Source organism: Canis lupus, chromosome 15 (assembly GCF_011100685.1).
Source record: "Canis lupus familiaris isolate Mischka breed German Shepherd chromosome 15, alternate assembly UU_Cfam_GSD_1.0, whole genome shotgun sequence".
NCBI classification, from domain to species: Eukaryota; Metazoa; Chordata; class Mammalia; order Carnivora; family Canidae; genus Canis; species Canis lupus.
In genome coordinates, this window is record NC_049236.1 from 11,385,751 (window position 1) to 11,407,189 (window position 21,439).

General features: G+C 32.6%; 1 protein-coding gene across 12 annotated transcripts in view; it reads left to right on the forward strand.

Annotated features, from left to right (window-relative positions):
* Positions 1-21,439, forward strand: part of AGBL4 (ATP/GTP binding protein like 4) — a 1,422,311-nt gene that overhangs the window by 287,533 nt on the left and 1,113,339 nt on the right. For 11 of the 12 annotated variants that reach the window (XM_038558098.1, XM_038558102.1, XM_038558088.1 and 8 more), the window contains exon 3: positions 814-938. The exons of the other annotated variant lie outside the window; for it this stretch is intronic. In XM_038558098.1, coding sequence (XP_038414026.1) covers positions 814-938 — 125 coding nt within the window. The remainder of the gene's footprint in view (positions 1-813; positions 939-21,439) is intronic. 12 annotated transcript variants of the gene reach the window in all.

Below are 21,439 nucleotides of genomic sequence, written 5' to 3' on the forward strand. Positions count from 1 at the left end.
CACCTAAGTTTATACATTTTTTTCTTTTTCATAAATTTGAAGTATAGTTAACATACCATGTTATATTATTTTCAGGTGTACAGTATAATGATTCATCAGTTCTATTTATTACCCAGTGCTCATCAAGATAATGTACTCTTGATCACCTTTACTTACTTCACCCCTCTCTCACCAACCTCCCCTCTGTCAACCTACATTTTTGATATAACTGTTCTATTGGTAGAGAAAATGGAAATTAATTTCATGGCTGTTTGTGAATTTGCCATTATTTTTCTTATGAAGCAACTACTTGTAATTTTTGTTTAAAACCTTATTTTACATATCCTTTAATATGCTCTGATAGAAGTTTGGAAATTACCAAAAATACTACAAACTGCTAGGCAATATTGTGAGAATTAAATAAGATCAAGTATATTAGAGTTAGTGGAAGTTTGTATAAAGCTTAATACAAAATACATATGTTATCGTCCTTTTTTAAAACTAGAAAGTTTGTTTGTGATTCTTTTTGGCTTATCGGAGCTTGCTACATCCTCCATGGAACATCCCAAACTAAAAATCTGTCACTTGTAGCACAAACAGATCTGGGTGATAAGAACTGAAAGAGTTGCTTGTACCACAGCAAGGACTAGCTGGAAGGCTCCTCTTATCCTGTGCTGTATTCAGGGTTGGCGGCCTTACAGAGTGTGAATGCTGAACCTACAAGTACTGAATAATGACAAATGTTGCTGTCAGAGCTCATAGTATTTAAGTGTATGTGCTATTGAGCTGCATGAACTTCTATTAAAACATGACTCTTTTAATTTTTATCACCAGGTAACCTTGGACGGGTGGACCAGGTCTCTGAATTTGAGTATGACTTATTCATTAGGCCGGATACCTGTAATCCACGATTCCGAGTCTGGTTCAACTTTACTGTTGAAAATGTGAAAGAATCACAGGTGAGGGAAATATTGGATATCTTTAGTGTGGTTTTGGTAAGAAGATTATGCTTTTGTTTTACTTTAGAAATCTCAAAATAATGTCCAGATTAAGAATATATACTTGTGTATCTCTAGCAATGATATAGTTTTAAGAGATATGCAGAGATGTACAGGTATAAAATGCTGGCTTTTATTATCTGGTGGATATTAAATAATACAAATATATTATCTAAGACAAAAAAATGTTCTTTATTGATTGAAGAATTAGCATAATGTGCTGGATTTCTTTGAGGAGTATTATAAGGAACCATTGGAAGTGACTTGTTACTATGTTTATTACAGAGTGCTGTTATCCATATTACTTATTTTTTGTAAAGACTTGTGAGGGACATTTCTCACAGGCCTCAGTTTCAGAAAGAGTTTTCTTCTTTTGTACAAGCAAGTGGTTATATGTTAAAAATAATATGATTCTTATAACTCCTACTTGCTTTTTTAAATCTGTTGAAAAATTCAAGAGCCAATTTTATAGCCCTTGCTAATGATTTTTGAAAACTTTGTGGCTTGTACTTCTGTGTACTAATTTTTCTTTCATTTTGATCATATTAATCTGTCTTTAAACATAATTTCTTCATCTACATTTTCTATTTAGATGTATGTTTTTTCTATGTATGTTTTTTATAATCCTGTTCAAATATTTGGAGTGAGAGTATATTGTAAATAGAACTAAATACATATGACTTGAACAAACGTTAATAAACATCTAATACTAAGAAATCATTTATCATTCTGTTATATTAGGACATCTAATCATGGAAAGACTGCACAGTCTTTGTACATACAGCGATATGATTCTTTTAAGCAAATGAAAACATAGCCCCATAACCTAATATCTATCTGCCTTCTTCCTTCAGGGTCATCTATTTCTAATATACTTGGGAGAAAGGGAAGGTTGGCTTAATTTTCCCTCCCAAGTCAGTCCATCCTGTTTGCTCCTTTAATTAGTTACTTGCTTCTCTCCATTTTTCTCAACTGCAATTTGATTCATGTGTCTGACATTGATCAGTGCCTGGAATTTAGGGACTGACTGGCATGCTTCCTTCAGCAGGAGAGGGGTGCAGGAAACAGTCACTTCACTCTACTGTTGATTCTCTTAATTCTTTCAACACCACTGGCACATGACTGTATGTAGTAACACAGATGTATGTAATGTTTAATGAAGTTTAAGAGCTAACTGGAAGGAATTAAATAGATGGGAGAATTATCTATATTGTTGGCTAAACATGATTTAGGGTAAGTGGGAAAAATTTCTTAAACCATCACAGAAAGCTGCTCAGGGACATTCTTTAGTTCCTAGCTTTGCTTCTTAGTTTCACTTATTCTGCAATGAGAGAATTCCTTTTTCAGCTTCTCATATTAAGAATAACAATATTTTTCCCTTTACCCACCTTAGGAAAACCTACACTTTTCCTGACCTGATGATAGGATTACCCACTTTTTCCAACAAAATAATTAGTAATTCACAAAATGCATTTTCAAGTTTATGTTACTGAATCCTAAGAGTATAATTTATAGCAGGAGACTATAGCCACATCTACAAGACTGAGTTTTGGCACTCCACCTTCAGGTCCTCTATCAAGATCTCTCTGCTTCTTAGATAGACACACAACCTCTCATTCTTCTGTTGGTGTCTCATGTCAGTAACTTATAGTTGTAACATATAGCACTGAAAAACAAACAATAATTCCGAAGCAATATAGTCAATTCATAAGAAGGAAGGGAAGCATTTTCTTAAAAGCAGTATAATCTGCCAGGATTTCTAATTTCCCAAAGGGGTTTACTATTTTCCTTTTTATGCATAGCACATGCACATCCTTCAGCTTACATTTTGCATCCAGGAATTGACTAACTCCTAAGAAATGAGACCTGTTACTTTTCAAACAAAAGAATCTTCTATTCTAATTATATCTTTGCTAAATAGAGACTTACTGAAAGCTCTGAAATTATTATGTTTCTTTAGCTTTGGGCCACATTAAATTCTTAGCCCAGTTTTTCTTGCATTTTAGTCTCTGTACAAATAATCTTACATAGCTCCTCTTGTCAGGGGGAGTGGTGGGGAGTGGTTTGATTAGACAGGGAAAATGTGTTTTTTGTTTTGTTTTGCTTTTGTTTTTAGAGGGAGAGGGAGAGAAGAGTATCTTAAGCAAGCTCCATGCTGGAGCTCACAACCCTGAGCTCATGACCTGAGCTGAAATCAAGAGCCCATTGCTCAACCAACTGAGCCATCCAGGTACCCAGGAAAATATGTTTCTTAAGTGATACTACCTGAGATAGATTTTTGGACAGGTTGCTCATAAATTTCAGTTTCTTGTTCTTTGCTCTTCTAGGTGCTTACAGGTATGTTTTTTGTTGTTTTAAAGGTTTCTTCCAGAATGTTATAATTTTTATACTATATGCTAAAGTCAGACAGCTCTTTTGCAGTCTTGTCTATCAGTTAAGCAAGTAACATGAATGCATTCCAAGGAATTATTCTAATAAGAAAGTTGGTGCTGTTTTTATGAATGCTTATTTTTAAAGTTGGAGGAGCCAATATTTACTCTGACTCTCTGGGTTTCTATCTTCATATCCAGTGCTATTCTACTGTTGTTACAATTAGAAATCATGAACATGTTTATCTGGTTTCCTGGAGTGTGATTCTTTATCAGCCTCTTTCTTTGGGCCATTGCTTCATCAACTGTAATCACATAATATAGTTATGGAAATCTGTCTCAAGATGGCATAAAGATCTGCTAGAAAGATACAATATATATCTCTAGCTCACAGGATATTTGTTTTCATGGTTGTCTATATAAAAGAGAATGGTTTTGCTATTAGGTTTTACTTGTCAGGTCTGTTTTTATAATGTCTCTTCCTATCATCTTTTCTATCTCTCTAATTTCCGTTAAAACGAGACCTTCATGAATGTAATCTAGTCAGGAACCTTATTTAGGGTTTGGCGCTAGCAAGCAAAAGAAGTATTAGTCATCAAAGTCTGAGTCCATTAAATGAATGTTAAAAATTACAGCATCAAATATACCATACAAACAAGTCTAGCTCTTTGGTTATTTCCCTTGACATTTGTAAGAAGTGATAAAAGCTTGAAACATATGGTGCTGTATTCTAGGACTGATAAAACCCCCAAAGTAGTTGCTAAATAGTGTGTTTGCAAGAGTCTATGCAAACTATTGTCATGACATCTTTATTAAAAGGTAATTTTTTCTCTGAAGAACATGTATTAAATACTCTAATGTGGAAATTTATTCTTGATGCAGCAAAATACTTGTGTGATGTGAAAATGAATCTTCCTATTTAAATACTCATGATAAAACTTCAGCTAGTAAGAGGGGGGAAAATGATATATCTTGACTTTTAAACACTCTTTTCTTTCCCTTATATTGTTTCTATCTCTTTAATTTTACTTTTTGATTAAAGTATCTGATGCTCAATGTGTTTGGAAAATATAGACAATTACTAGAAGCAGAAAAAAAGCACACACATGTAATCATACTATCTGGAAACAAATGTTATTAATGTCTTGGCATATTTACTTCTAGGCTTTTTATTTCCTACTTTATTTTTTGGAGCATAATTAAATTTTATACCATATATGAATTTTTATGTTTTGCTTTTAAAGAAACTAAATAGTACACAAGCAATTTTCTGTCACTAAAAACTTCATAAACATGGCTGTATAATAGCCTTCTACTACTGGACCATTTTCTTAATCTTGGGCATAAAGATTATATTCCATTATCTGTTGTTATAAATAAGCATAGTGAATATCTTCTTGTATGAAATATTACCCTTATTTCATTTTGCTTAGTTTGGATAAATTCCTAGGAGGGGAATTGATAGACAAGTGATAAAAATATTTTTGAACTCTTGATACATATTCTATATTAGTACCAGAATATTTATACCATTTTACTGTCCTTTTAGTGGTCAATGAGATCCTTCTCCTTGAATTTCTTGCTTTTAATTAAATGTTTCCATGAATTCAGTATTTCATATATTTAGAATAAATTGTTTCTTTTTTCTCACTTACTTTGAAATTTTACACAGGTAAATGGGATATAATATAGTTATATATAGTATATATACATATATATGTAGTTTCAGGACTCTAGTCATAAAGGAATTAATTACATTTCAGCAACAACGTGAGACAACAAAACAGATCTATTTATTATTTTGGCTCTTTTTCTTAATTCATCAATCCTCTTTAGTTTGGTTGTGCCAACCAACCTCTGAGGTATGTGATGGAAAATTTTTTTTAAAGTGTTTTTTAAACTATGAAGTATTTCTTACATTACTATAAGCAGTGATGTTGCTTAATCTCACACACACTTTTATATATAACATGTCTGAATTGAACTTCAAAATTCCAATAACTTGCAGTTTCTTTAGTCTCCATGCTGGAGATTTTAGTTCAGTGAAACATCATCCTGGTGAAAATTATCAGTGCACTGAGGCAGCATATCACAGTAGAAAGAGCATAGACAATGGACTCAAACACATTTGATTTAAATCCTGATTCTGTTACTTGTGAGTTGTTTTACCCTTGATCAGTTAAATTAATCTAAGTTTTCCATCTGTAACTGAATATAATACTACAACTTCAACTTCATGTAAGTATTATAAAAGTTATATGAGACAATGTATGCAAATTTCCTACTGTAGTGTTTGTAGATAGATATTAGGAGCTCATATTGTTTTTTAGGTTTACTTGTATCCTATTTGTATTTTGGAATATATTATTTACTGGTTCCAGAGCTTTTTCTCTTCTGTCTTATGCTGCCTTTCAAAATATCTCAATAGATGCATAGAAATCAGTAGCTAAAATTTAAAACCCATTTGAACAAGATTTGAGCAAACTAGGATGAGAAAGGATCTTTTTTATTTGATAAAGGATCTCTTCAGAGAATCAAGATCAAGCATCATACGTAATTGTGAATGAAACTTTAAAAGCATCCACTTGAAAATTAAAGGTGACATAAACACATGGAAAGATATTCCATGCTCATGGATTAAAAGAGTTAATATTGTTAAAATGTCCATATTATCCAAATCAATCTGTATATTTAATGCTATCCCTATCAGTATACCCACAGCATTTTTCACAAAACTAGAACAAAGAATACTAAAATGTGTATGGAACCGCAAGAGACCTCAAATAACCAAAGCAATCTTGAAAAGGAATAGGATGAAACTGGAGGTATCACAACTCCAGAATTTAGATATGTTGCAAAATTATAGGTATCAAAATAATATGGTACTGGCACAAAAAAAGACACATAGATCAAGGGAACAGAATATAAAATCCAGAAATAAAGCCATGATTATATGGTCAATTAATTTACTACAAAAGAGGAAAGAATATGCAATGGGAAAAAGGCAACCTATTCAGCAAATGGTGTTGGGAAAGCTGGAGAGCTACATGCAAAAGAATTTAAGTGGACCACTTTCTTACACTATACACAAAAATAAACTCAAAATTGATTAGGGACCTACATGTGAGACCTGAAACTATAAAAATCCTAGAAGAGGGCACACAGACAGTAATTTCTTTGACATCAGCCATAGCAACATATTTCTAGACATGTCACCTGAAGCAATGGAAACAAAAGCAAAAATAAACATTGGAACTACATCAAAATAAAAGACTTTGCACAGCAACGGAAACCCTCATTAAAAAAAAAGATGGTTTACCGAATGTGAGAAGATATTTGCAAATGAAATATCATTAAAGGGTTAGTCTTTAAAATATATAAAGAACTTATACAACTCAACAACTGAAAATGAATAATACTACCAAAATGGGGAGACTTAACAGACTTTCTCAAAAAAAAAAAAAGTATACAGATGGCAAACACACATGAAAAGATGCTCAACATCACTCATCATCAGGGAAATGCAAATCAAAATCACAAGGTGATATCACCTCACACCTTTTGGAATGACTAAAATAAAAGACACAGGACATAATGAATGTTGGCAGGGATGTGGAGAAAAAGGAACCCTCATGTACTGTTGGTGGCAATGCAAACTGGTATGGCCAGTGTGGAAAACAATATGTTGGTTCCTCAAAACATTAAAAATAGAAGTACCATAAAATTCAGTAATTCTACTACTGGGTATTTACCCAAAAATATAAAAACACTAATTTGAAAAGATATATGCATCTTTATATATATTGCAGCATTATTTTAATAGTAAAGATACAGAAGCAACCCAAGTGTCCATTGACAGATGAATGGATAAAGAAGATGTGATACACACACACACACACACACACACACACACAAATACAATGGAATATTACTAAGCCATAAAAAGAACGAAATCTTATTGGCAACAATATGGATGGATCTAGAGGCTATAATGGTAAGTGGAAAAGTCAGTCAAAGGAAGACAAATACCATATGATTTCACCCATATATGGAATTTAAGAAAAAACAACTGAACAAAGAAAAAAAAAGACAAACCAAAAAATAGATTCTGAACTATAGAGGACAAACTGTGGTTGCCAGAGGTGAGGTAGGTGGGGAAATGGATGAAATAGGTAAAGAGGATTAAAAGTACACTTATCTTGATGTGCACTGAGTAATGTATGGAATTGTTAAATAATTATACAGTATATCTGTAACTAATATAGCACTGTATGTTATTTATACTGGCATTAAAAAATAAATTAAGAAAAACCCATCCAGTTGAAAGCCAAGGGGAAGCCATGAATGACTTTATCAATATAGTTTTCAGAATTGTAATGGAGTCTCTAAGCAATAAGATAAAAAAGTAAACAAATGAGATAAGGCATTAGAAAGAAAGAGACACAGTTATGACTTTATGAATATGATTGACAATAAAAGATAATCTATAAGCAAACTATTAGAACTAATACAGAGCTGAGAAATATTCTTGTATACAAGATCAACATGTGTAACTTAATAATTTTCCTTTAATATTAGCATAATAAACTAGAAAATACAATCAGAAAAAATTTCATGTATCACAGAAACATCAACAAAGAAATTAAGATACATAAGAGAAGCCTTAAAAAGATGTTTAGGGTTTAAGACTTTATGAAAAAAAATTATAGCACTTTATTAAAAGATATCAAAGGCCTAAACAATTAGGGAAGATATACTTTTCTTTTTTTAAATAGAGAGGGATGGAGACGAGGGAGAGGAGAGGGTGAGAGGTGCCCCATGGAGTACATACTTTTATTCAACAAATACTTGATGACTACCTCTTTGTTCTAGATATAGTTGTAGCACTTGGAATATAGCAATCAAGTTAGAAAAAAATGGAGCACTTGTGGGGTTTGCATTCTAGGTATAACATTGGGTTAAAGAGAAGGGCAAAAAAATAGACAACAAATGTATTAAAAGTGATAATTTTTAAAAGAAAAGTAGAACAAGTTAAGAAAGATATGTAGAGTAGAACAAAATGAATAGTCATTAAATGAGGCCTTCTTGAGAAGGTAATGTTTGAGCAAAGACAGAAGAAGTAAGGAAATATACTTTACAAATACCTGGTAGAAGGGCATTCTTGTAAGCTGCCAATGTCCTATGGTAGGATCATACCTGATTCATTTGAGGTACAACAAAGAAACCAGGGTGATTAGACTGTGTGAGCAAGGCAGAAAGTAGAACAAATACGGTCAAAGAAGTATGTATGTGGTAGGATAGCAGTGGGTGGGTTAGAGTGATGATTTTATAGGATATGGCGAATCATAGTAGAGTAATTATCTTTTACTATGAAACAGAAAAATTAGAGTTTAACAGAGTAGTTATATGATATGACTGAGATCATATAATTATTGGCATTTCTCTCTTAAAAGTAGACATTAAAAACAGAATGGGTCCAAGGATAGAAGCAGGAATCCAGTATGGAGACTTTCACAGTAATTTCAGTGAGAGGGATAGTGGTTTGGACTATTATGGTAACAATTTAAATGGTGAGAAGTGTTTGAAAGTATGACCAGAGGGTTTTCTTCTGGATTTGATATGGAGTGTGATCAAGAGATCAATCAAAGATGATTTTAGGGTTTTGGCATAAGTACCTGATCTACAAAGAAGGCAGCCAGAGGAGCATGTTTTGGGAGAAAGATAAGTTCAGTTTTAGACAGTTAAATATGACATACCTATCATATATTTAAATACACTACTAAATAGGCAGTTGGGATACATGAGTCTGGAGTCTGAAAGAGAACTCAGAATTGAAGCTATATATTTGGGAATTGCTGGCATACGCATAATATTTAAAGTCATAATAAAGGGATAATTTTACTAAAGGAATAAGTAAATGGAGAAGAGGAGAGGATTAAGTAGTGAATTTAAGGACCTCTGGCCAAGGAGCCAATAAAGGAAACTGAAAAGAAAAGGTTGCTAGTAGGAGGAATCCAAGTGTATATTATCTTGGAATACAAGTGAAGAACAATCATGAAAGAGAAGTGAGTAATGCTCTGTGATAAATGCTGCTGATACTTTAAGTTAGATGGGGACACAGGATTGACTGTTGGATTTGGTATTGTGGAAGTAGTTAATGACCCTGACAAATAGCAGTTTCAATTGAGTGCTCAAGTGGACTTTAGAGAATGAGAGCATAATATCTTCATTGTTTATCTGTGTTGTCATATATTGCATAATTTCCTTCTTTTCAAAAGCTGTATTCTATTGTATGTGTATGCCACATTTTCTTTATTCATGTGTTGATGGATATTTAAGTTGCCAAATATTGCATGATTAAACTTACATGAGGTATCCAAAATAGTCAAATTCATAGAGGCAAAAAATGGAATGGTGTTTGCCAGGGAGGGGCAAATGGTGATTTACAAAATGATAGGCTTTAAACAAGATAATTAACTTCTATTGATCTACTCTACAATATTCTACCTATATGTAGTCAATGGTAGTGTATTGTGCTTTTAAAATTTTAAGGGTAGATCTGTTGAATGTTCTTGCCGTAATAAGGTAAAATTTTTTAAAAAGAGAGAGAATGAGAGGAGAAACATTGGAGACATCTAATGTAGGCAGCATTTTTTGAAGAAGTTCACTGCAAAGAGGAGCAAAGACATGGAATGGTAGCCCATAGAGGTAGTAGATTTGAGGAAAAAAAATTGATTAGATGGAAGAAATAGCATGTGTATATCCTGATTAGAATGATCTAGTAGAGAGCAAACAACTGATGATAGAGAGGAGAATGGATAGTTTCTGGAGTGATGATCCTGCATATTGAGAAGAGACAGTTCATAAATTGATGAGTTGCCTTTAGATAGGAACACAAATATTTCTCATATAATAACATGTTGAAGGGAAGAATGAGTCAGAGCTGATGGTAGTGAGTGGATAAAGGTAGTGGAAGTAATCTGTGGAGTTTTTCTTCTGTTCTTTCAATGTTTTCAGTGAAATAGGAAGCAAGATCATCAGCAGAGATTGATGATGGGGGAAGGAGTTTTGGAAATTTGAAGTAATACAAGGTATAATGTACTGATCAAAGAGAGTGGAAGAGTAAATGACCCAGGGTAGAATAATATCATTTGTTGAGAATAGTAAAGGTACCGTTGAGATATACAGGTAAGAATTTAAAGGTGTAAAATTCAATGTGAGTGTTTTTCATCTATCCTTTTTGGCTATAAGCCTGTGTACAGGTAGAATAGGGAGATAGTTTGATTTAACCATAGTTTTGTTTTTACTTTTCCTGAGGAAACAGTATTTTAATTTGACTGTATGAAAATCATATCTCAACAAGTTGAGAAATCAAAATATAAAACATTTCCATTACTACAAAAAGTACCTTCACACCACTTTAGAGTTAATCCTTTCCCCATATTGTTGTATCCTTTTATATTCTCACTAGCAATAAATGAGAATTTTCACTTGGTTCTTTTTTATACCATCTGTTTCTCTCATTATGTTTTTTTAATATATTAAATCCTTGGATATACTATAATATACTTGAATACATTTATTTTTTTAATAAATTTATTTTTTATTGGTGTTCAATTTACCAACATACAGAATAACACCCAGTGCTCGTCCCGTCAAATGCCCCCCTCAGTGCCCGTCACCCATTCACCCCACCCCCTGCCCTCCTCCCCTTCCACCACCCCTAGTTCGTTTCCCAGAGTTAGGAGTCTTTATGTTCTGTCTCCCTTTTTGATATTTCCCACACATTTCTTCTCCCTTCCCTTATATTCTGTTTCACTATTATTTATAACTTGAATACATTTATAAGCATATAAAGACTGCTTAGTATTCTATTTGTCATTTTTGGGTGGATTTGTATGATTTTATTTTTCTCCTGATTATAGGTCACACTTCTATGCTTTCTTGCCTATCTAGACATTATTTATTGAATCTGGCATTGTGATTATTACGTTTTTGATGGTTTCTATTTTCTTTTCTTCCTTAAAGAAAAAGTAGGGGCACCTTGGTGACTCAGTGATGGAGCTTCTGCTTTTGGCTCAGGTCATGGTCCTGAGGTCTTGTGATTGAGTCCCACATCAGGCTCCCTGTGGGAAGCCTGCTTTTCCCTCTGTCTATGTCTCTGCCTGTCTGTGTCTCTTATGAATAAATGGATAAAATCTTTAAAAAAAGAAAAAAATTATTTAGGCTTTTGTTTTTTTCTTTCTTTTTTGGCAGACAGTTAGGCTAAGCTTAATTTTTTTGAGGCTTATTTTAAATCTTTGTTAGTATAGGCCTTCAGTAATGGTACTTCATTTCTACTTGGGTCAGACACAGCCCTTTTAGAGTATCTACTGAATGCTCCAAGTAGTCAATGGGGCCTCTCTATTCTGGTTACAACTAGAATGTTTCCCATCCCCTGCATCTTGAAAGCCAGAGTAATAATAGGAATTATCTCATTTGTTTTCTTTTCTCTCAGGGATCCTAGCTTGTGATGCCTATTATCCAGTGTCTGAAAACATTCATATATTTCATCTAGTTTTTTAGTTTATGGTAAGAGGACAGATATGGAACAGTTACTCCATTGTGGTTATGAAGGCTTGCTTTTAAGTGTTGCTAAGGCAGGTCTAGATTAGCTTCTAGTTTAGGGCTGGTTTAACCCTGCTACTAAGATGTGATCTTTCTGGAATCTCTAGTGAAGTATTCATTGGGGCTTCCACTCTGATTTGTTTGAATTTGAATGTCTTCTAGCTCTGTGTATTTTTTCCCACCATTTTCTTGTAATTATTTTTTATCTGTTTTCATGGAGTCTTACCTTATGCGTGTACATTTTTGCATTCAGCCAGAGAATCAAAATCAAGTTGGACCCAATGCAAATTTCTATAGTTTTTTTTCTGAGCATAGTCTTCTCCAGTGCTTTGTTCTATAATTCTAACCATACCATCTCCAGCTTCATTTTGGAACTCCAACTTCTTTTTCTTCAATTCAGTGAGTTGTCATTTTGCATGAGTTCTTTGTCTTTTGTCATGGTTCAGAAGGTGCTTCCAGACAGAAAACCTTAGTGATCACAGGGCTTACCTCATTTGTTTCCCTTGTCTCAGAGATCAGTCATGAGTTGCCAGCTGTCTAGTGCTAAAAAAAAAAACAAAAAACAAAACAAAACAAAAAACAAAAAAACTTATAGATTTTCTCAGGTGTCTTGCTTGTTCATACTGGGAGGATAAATTCAGTACCAGATAGTCTGTTTTCATTGTAAACAGAATATGATTGTGTTTTCACCAATACAGACCACAAACTATAGAAGAATTAGAGTCCAGGGTACATTCAAGAAAGCCTGGAGAAGGAAGAGTATATTAAGGGAGTAAGGAGTAATGGTAAGGTGAAAGCTAGTGAAAGAATGATAGATCAATACATTGAAAGTAGGATGACCATATTATCCAAATTTAATCAATTTTGAGAGTAAAAGATGCTCTAATAATTACAACTAGATAGAAGTCATAAATTAAAACTTTTCTAGGCAAATGGAGACTTCTATTAATCTTTTTTGGACATTCTGATGAAGTGAAAGTAGTTTGGTAGGTAGTGTATTATAGTAAGCTTCAAAGAGAAAGGGTGTTCATTAGAGAGTAAGAATGTAGTGGGAAAAAGCATGAATCCTGGCATCAAGATCTTTGTTCTGTCACCTGCTGGCTTTGTGTCCTTGGACAAGTTACCTAACCCTGCTAAGCATCAGTTACTCATCTTTAAATTTGGTTTAGTACTACTTGCTTTGAGTTATTGTTTTGGAGATTGGTAATAGATGTTTATAAAACACCTAAACAGTGTCTGCAATATAGACACATACTTGTATTTTTAGCTTAAGTAAGCTTAAGGAATTTGCATATCAACTGTATTACTTCAATTTTTGTGCAAATACTGCCAGCATGAATATTTTCATTTTTTTCAAGTTGGCTTCTATTGTTTTTACTTGTAATCTTTTACAGAGATAAATTTGAGTATCTAGGAAGTGCTAGTAAGTCTAAGAACTATACCTGGAATTACTTGCATATATGTTCATAATAATGATATACATATGTATCAATGCCTTTGTGTATACAGTTTGTATAGTTGTCTTTTATATCACTTACACCAGATACTATTAGTATAATTTAAAATGATAGCATTCAAACATAAACTTAGCTGGCATTATACTTTGTATTATCTTTTCTTTTTTTCTTTTTTAAAGAAGTTTAAACAGGCATTTCACTATTACAATAGTCATGAATGATTTTCATGTTGCTAAATCCAGTAGGCATATTATACCCATCATCTTAATTTATCTTGTATTTGATACTGTTGACAGTTCACTGTTGGAAATTCTGTTAGCTTGGCTTTCCTGATATTCCTCTCTTGAATCTCCTTGTATATCCTTTTTTATTTCTTCTGATTCTTCAGAAGTCCTTCATGGGCTTCTCCTATGGTAGAAACTCCTTAAACATTGATAGTCACCATGATTCTATCTCACAGCATTATGTCTTACATTTATATCTCTTCCATATTCCCAATTGTATCTTAATCTCTCCTGAGATTAAAACTCCTAGATTCAGTTGCTTTTTGGACATCACCACTGAATGTCCCATACTGTTTCTAACTCATGATTTACAAAAGTGAGTGCTCTTTATCTTACCTTCTAAATCTGCCTCTTCGATCTACTATATATTCTAGTGAATATTACTAGTCTCCATGCAGTCTTTCAAGCTGGAAATGTGGGAGTTATCTTAGACTCCTTCCTTGTGGATCCATATCTAAAAATAGTAATAATTATCATGATCACTTACACTGTGCCAATACTATGCCAAATGCATTATTTTCAATCTTTACACTAACTTTGGGAGGTTGTTACTATTATCATCTTCATTTTATAAATGATGAAATCAAATTTGCCTCTTGATTTTACCACTTTCAAAATCATTTCCTGAATTTCTATATGTCTTTCTATCTCTGCTATCATTCAAGTTCAATCTACTATATTCTGTTGCCTGACAAAGACTGTAGTCTTTCAACATGGAGCTTTGTCCAGTCTTGTGCTATATTTAAGTCCATCTTTCCCACTGACCTGGAGTATTCAAGGTAAACTGTAAATCTGACTCTGCTGCTCCCCTGCTAACCCTCTTAAATGTTTCCTATTCCTTTAGAGTAAGGTCCAAATTTCTTAACCTGGCATATGGTGCTCTTCATGATCTGGCCTCTATCTAGTTTTCTTTGCCATAAATACTTATTGGCCTTCTTATAGTTTCCTGCAAAGACCATGTTGTTCCTCACCTCCCTGCATTTTACTCTTTCCTGTAATGCCCTTCCAACACTTCTTCATTTGGATTAAGTTCATGTTTTGGAGTCATACTGCCAGGGTTCATATTCTACTTAGCTATTTATTGTGTGACCTTGTGCAAGAGATTCTATGCCCTCTATGTCTTAGTTGCCTACATACATAATACAGTATAACCAAGCTATTGAAATTTCGCCTGACACTTACAAAGCCATACATAAATATTATTTTTCTTGTCATTAATATTCAACAAATATTTATTGTGTACCTTTGATATGCTAGACAGTGTTCTGGGTAGTCAGAAATCAGCATTGAATAAAAGACAAAGTTCTTATGTTCTGGGGAAGCTTATGTTATATTATGAGAAGACAAACAATAAAGAGGAGAAAGTAAACAAATAAGATATTTTTAGAAAGTGGCACATGTTACCACAGTTTGTTTACCCAGTTAAGGGATTTTGCAGATGTTTCCAGCTTTTCGAAATTATAAGTTAAACTGCTATAAATATTCTTATACTTTTTTATGTTTCTGAATATGAGTTTTCATTTACTTGGGTAAATACTTGGGAGCAGGATTGCTTGGTCATATGGTAGTTGTATGTTTAACTTATAAGTAACTGCCAAACTGTTTCTCAAAGTGGCTGTATCAGTTTGCATTTCCATCAGCAATGTGTAAGAGTTCCAGTTACTGCATATTCTTACCAGCACCTGGTATCATCAATATTTTTTAATCCTAGCCATGCTAATAAATGTGCATTTGTACTCAAGATTTTAATCTGATTTTCCCTAAGGACTAAAAACTTTGAACATCTTCATGTACTTATGTGCCATCTGTATTTATTCTTTGATGAAATACCTATCCAGAAATTTTGTTAGTGTTTTCAATTGGGTTGTTTGTTTTATTAAGATTTTAGAGTTTCTTACATATTCTAGGTATAAATCATTTATCATCTGTTTTGCAAATATTTTCTCCTAGACTGGGGTTGATCTTTTTATTCCTTTAAAAAGTATCTTTCATAAAACAAATTTATAATTTTGGTAAAGTCCAATTATTTTTCTGTTATGGATCATGCTTTTGATGTTATGGTCTATGAAATCTTTAACTGAGGATCACAAAATTTTCTCCTCTGTTTTCTTCTAAAAATTTTGTGGTTTTAGGTTTTATATTTAGATCTATGATCCATTTTAAATTAATATTTATAGATTGTATGAACTATGGATTGAGTCTTTTTTGGAAGGTTGTTTTTTATTTATATTTTGTATATGGATATCTGTTTCAGTACCATCTGTTTAAGAAACTCTATCCTTTCTCTATAAAATTATTTGCATCTTTGTTTAAAATCAATTGACCATATATGTGTGGGTCTATTTCTGGACTCTGTTCCATTGAAATATATGATCGTCCTTTCTCCAATTCTACATTGTTGATTTCTGTCGGTTAACATCAGGTTTTGAAATCAGGTGGTATAAGTCTTTCAATTTGTTATCCTTTTCCAAATTCTTTTAGTTATTCTAGCATCTTTGCCTTCTCATGTAAATTTTACAATGAGTTTTTAACTTCTACAAGATAAAAATCCTGCTATTCTGCTGGGATTTTGATTGGGATTGTGTTGAATCCTTAGACATGTGGGAGAAATTGACATATTGACATGATAACAATATTGTTTCTTCTAATCCACAAGCAATAAATATTTATCTTTCCGTTTATTTTATATCTTAATTTTATTTCTTTCCTCAATTTTTTTGTTTATAGAGGTTTTTTTTCCAACATAGAGATGTCACATATGTTTTTTTCAATTTATGCATAAATATTTCTTTTCTTTTTGGTGCTATAATAAATGAAATTATTTATAAGTTTTTAATTGCTCATTTTTCTTTGTTAATATGTAGTAATATGACACTGGCCTTATAATCTGCATCCTTGCTAAGCTTATTTGTCAGTTGAGATATTCTGCATAGGTAATTATGTTGTCTAGGAGTAGAGAATGTTTCTATCTGTATGCCTTGTTTTGTTTTTTAATTTTAAATTTTTTCTTGTTTCCACCAGCCATGACCACATTATAGTGATGAATAGGAGAAATGAGAGTGGACCTGATTGTCTCATTTCACATTTTAGGGGAATGCTTCCAGCCTTTCATCACTCAGTATGATGTTACTTAAGATGTTATGTAGTTTTTTTTTTTTTTTAATAGATGTCCTTTGGTAAATTTAAGACATTCCCTTTTATTCTGAGTTTGCTGATAGGTTTTAGCATGAATAGAGGTTGAATTTTGTCAAATGCCCTTAGAGCTTTTAAAGCAAACATAGTCACAAAATTTCATAGTCAAAAGTAATCTTAATGATCATTTCTTCATATCTGAAGCCTGCATATTTTCTATCACCTGAAAATTATATTCTTAGAGTAACACGGTGATTCTCTATAACTAAAATATATATAGCTGCCTAAGGGACTTTACTAGATTTTCAGTTTCTTTAATAATGTATACAGTAAATCTGTGAAGTAGGTATCATTAAATTAAGCAACAAAACTGAGACTAATAGGAGGTAAATAACTAGTTGAAAGTCAACAGTCCAGCCACCTATGACAACTTAACATTCCCCTAATATATTGTGTTCTTTTAGCCTTTTATAGCTTTTGTATCCATGTTCCTAGAATACTTTATACTCTTCATCTTTAAAACTTTATATCTTTTTTCTGTATATAAAAAACCTGAGGTTCAGAATGATGACATGAGTCACTCAACATTTTATATCTAGTTTATGGCAGAGCTAAGCTTACAGCTCAGATCTCTTGACTTCCATGCTAGTTCTTTTGCCCTTCACTAAGGTCTGTTCTTGTGTTCATTTTAAATATAGTTTTGTTTTCTTTTCCTATTTCTATCTCCTATAATGTAAATGTCTTAGGGGCTTCGCTGATACTTCTCTGGTATTGTTCCACATACAGACTTCTGGCAAACAACTTTTACTTTCAAAAATTAGTATATCAAACTTAATTTTATACCAAGATTACTCTTATCTCATTGATTCTTTTGCTTTACTGAATTATAAGTAGATACGTGTAGAATAATTACTTTTGGATTTGATACTCTATTATATGTCAGTAGAGTTGATTATAATAAATTTTTCTAAATTGTTTGAAATTTGTAGTATATAAAATAAAGTGATTTTTATATAATCCAGGAATTTTCTTTTAAATATTTGGGAATATTATATTGTTAATGTGTGTTGTTCAGTGAAGACAGTAGTGTGTAGGTGGACTGGATAAATGGAAACCAAATATGGAAGCATTTTCTTTTCCTTTTTATTCTCTTTTCCATTTTCTCCCAAAAATAAAAAGTTAATCTGTAAAGTATAGTATTTGATGACCCAATCATATTTACTGTGTCATATTTAAAAAACATGTCTGAGTAAATAACTATGTTTTGTTCAGGGTATTTAACTTAGTCCTGCATGTGATTGATATTCAGTGATTTCTTTTTAATTCCTTTGGTCAATTGATTGAATATGCTTAGTTATCCAATTCCACTTCAAAAGAATGAAAGAAAGTTGGGAGCAAAGAAGCTGAGCTACTTTCTTTTACTGAATTCATCTGAGTATGTAATGAATGATTACATTGGGAGGATGAAACAAGTAAGGGAGAATGGAATCAAACATTCCTGAATTTAAATTCAAGCTTAATAATTACTCAATAGTTGTTGGCTTTCAGCTAGTTGCTTAACCTTTGAGTCTCATTTTGTCTATCAAATAATATTATTTCAAGGCATTGTTGTTTTATTAAATGAAATAATTACGTTTGTTAATTTTGCTTGAAATTAACTTAAGTAATGAACATGTGTGGTAAAGTCCCTGGCACACAGAAAACATTTGTTAAACTTATTCAAGAAGTATTTATTAAGAACCTATTATATGCCAGGCACTATGCTAGGAACTGAAGATACAGTGGCAAAAAATAAAAATGATCTAGGAGTCATTGAGCTTATATTTAAGAGAGAGAAACATAAATGGATAAGTAACTAAACATACAAAATATTATAATAGTTTAGTGATATGTTTTATGAGCATAGTGAACCTAATCACTAAATAGTAATTTAAATTACTCTTTTAGATTCCAAGGTAGTAACACTCCTGTCTAAATCTTCCATGTATAGTTAAGGTTCAAGTGACTCTAAGCATCATAGAACACTGTTGCAGTGTTGTTTATTGATAGACAAATAACTGAGTCATGGATGAGAAATGGGAGTATGACTACGGAGAGTAGTTTCATTTATTCAACAAACATTTTCATGACTCACTGTGAACCAAGGCATTTGTGTAAAGAAGTCCTTTTTTTTTTTGCACACTGATGAGGCATAAATTCTAGTAATGAGGGTGAATCAAGTATACAAAAAAAAAAAAAGTAAGTTAATGAAATAATGTTCTAGAAATACAGGTAAAGTATTGTGAAAATTTACTACTTTTAGTTGGGCTAGGGCTCAGGGAATATTTAAAGGAGGGTTATAGAGAGAAGATATTACTAGATCTGATCCTTAGAGCTAGTCTTGAATAGGGAAAACTCATCTTAGTCAAGTAAGTATCATAAACCTGATATGATAGCCAAAAGCTTCAATTTTAATAGTGAAATAAGTGGTTAAACAAATCATATCATGGTGTCAATTTAAATAAAGCAAAACATATCTTTCCATTTTCATTAAGATTATAAAGTTAGCCATAGAGTAGGGAAGTCATATTTCACTTTTTATTATACTTTAACATCAACATTCTATGATGTGATATGAAATGGTTACTGGTTTATGAGGAAAGCTCTCATATGAGCTTCCCTAAGAGAAATTTCATGGTGGATTTTTTTTTCTTTTACTCTTTGTATGTGGTTTTTAACTGCTAAACAATTAAAGAAGATCCAAATTTAGACTGGAAACTTATTGTGACATAAACTTATAAATATTGCTGTTGCAATATAAATAAAACACAGATGTAGAAAGTGAAAAAGATCTTTATGCAAATGAAACTCTGGGTACTAGAAACAGAGCATCTTAGGCTAGATGAAGTCTTAAAGCTTTGGGTTGTTTGGCTGATCCACTGCCAAAGGAATGAGAGATTGATATTTAAATTTTATGCAAAGTTTCATGGGTAGTTTAAGCCTTGCTTTGGCAGAACAAAAGCAATAAAATCATGAGGAAAAGGCACTGAAACTTTCGTAGGCTTTGATTTGCTGAATGTACAGAGAAAGTTTTGAAGTCTAACCAGATAAACTCTCAGATACTCCCAAAATGATCCCAAATGAGTCTGGAATGGTCCAAACTGCTTGGAACCTGCCTAAGTTTGTTTCATCTTTACATTTCAGCTGGATGCATTCATAGCATTATTTATTTATAGCATTCTGTAGAGTGACAAACCAAATGCTGAAGACTTTTAAATCTTGAACTCCAGTTTTACCTGATCCATCCTTCCAGCTGTCTGCTAGATGCCTCCACATCAATATTGAACAATAATTTTCCCCAAAGTCTGTATCTTCCTTTTAGTCTTTTGGTTTATTGCATCACTGTCTATTTGATTCCACAAACTAGAAACCTGGGATTCATCCTTGGTGAGTCATTTATTATTCATGCTGGTCCCTCAATTTGGAAAGCCTTTCTCTAATTCTCAATTTGCCTGGCTAACAGATCCTTTAAGATACAGGTAAAAAGTCCCTTCTCCTCTCCTGAGAAGCTTCTCCTCACTTCAGGTTTGTGCTTCTACAGATTTTGTGCTGATGCTAACACAACATTGTTATCACATGATATAATTGATGGTTTGTGTGCCTCTTCCCCTGCCTCCCAGGATTTTTAGCTAATATATATTAGGGACAGAGACTTGATGGTTTCTTATTTATATTTCTGCAAAATGGAGCTTGTTGTGAGGAATTAATGAGTTTACACTGGGATAAAAAGAGTATCAACGATACTTAGCTATTATTAGTAGTAGTATATATTACTATTATTATCTTAGTTTTCTCAATACTTGATATGATGCCTGCCTTTAAAAAATATGTTAATAAAATGAATGTGTTTTGCAATTCTGTTTGTATGTGATACCCTGGTACTGTGTCATTTCTGACATCAAGACTCCACTCTTTTGGTGGTAACACACTTCCCTTTCAGGCTGTCTCCTTCTCTTATCAGTGCTCTTACCTGCCTGAATCTGTACTTGAACTCAGAGACCTGGTGTATGTTTTTTTTTTTTTTTTTTTTTTTTCAATCTAAAATACACATAGGGACCTTGGAACAAGTAAACAATGATTACATATAGAAAAGGTGAAATTCAACATTGAGATGACACAGCTCTTATGATCTGACAAGGATTTTAAAACAGCCATTATAAAAATATTTATTAAGCTATTGCAGGCTACCTAAGTGGGAAAAAGATCAGTTTCTGTGAAAAAATAGAAGGTAAAAAGAAGATCCAATGAGAATTTTAGAACTGGAAAGTATAATAAACTAAATTAAAAAAAAAAAAAACTCAAAGAACTCAACAGAATGGAGAGGACAGAAGAAAGAACAGTGAACTTGAATGAGGAACATAAAAATTACCAATTATGAACAACAAAGGAAAAATAGAAAAAAAATGAACAGAGCATTAGAGACATGTGGAAATATAACAGAAGATCTAATATTTATGTCATTGGAATCCCAGAAGAAGAAATGAAAGATGTTGGGGCTAAAAAAGCCTTCAGACATATAATGGGTGAAAATTTCCCAAATTTGGCAAAGACAAATGTATAGGTTGAGTGAACCA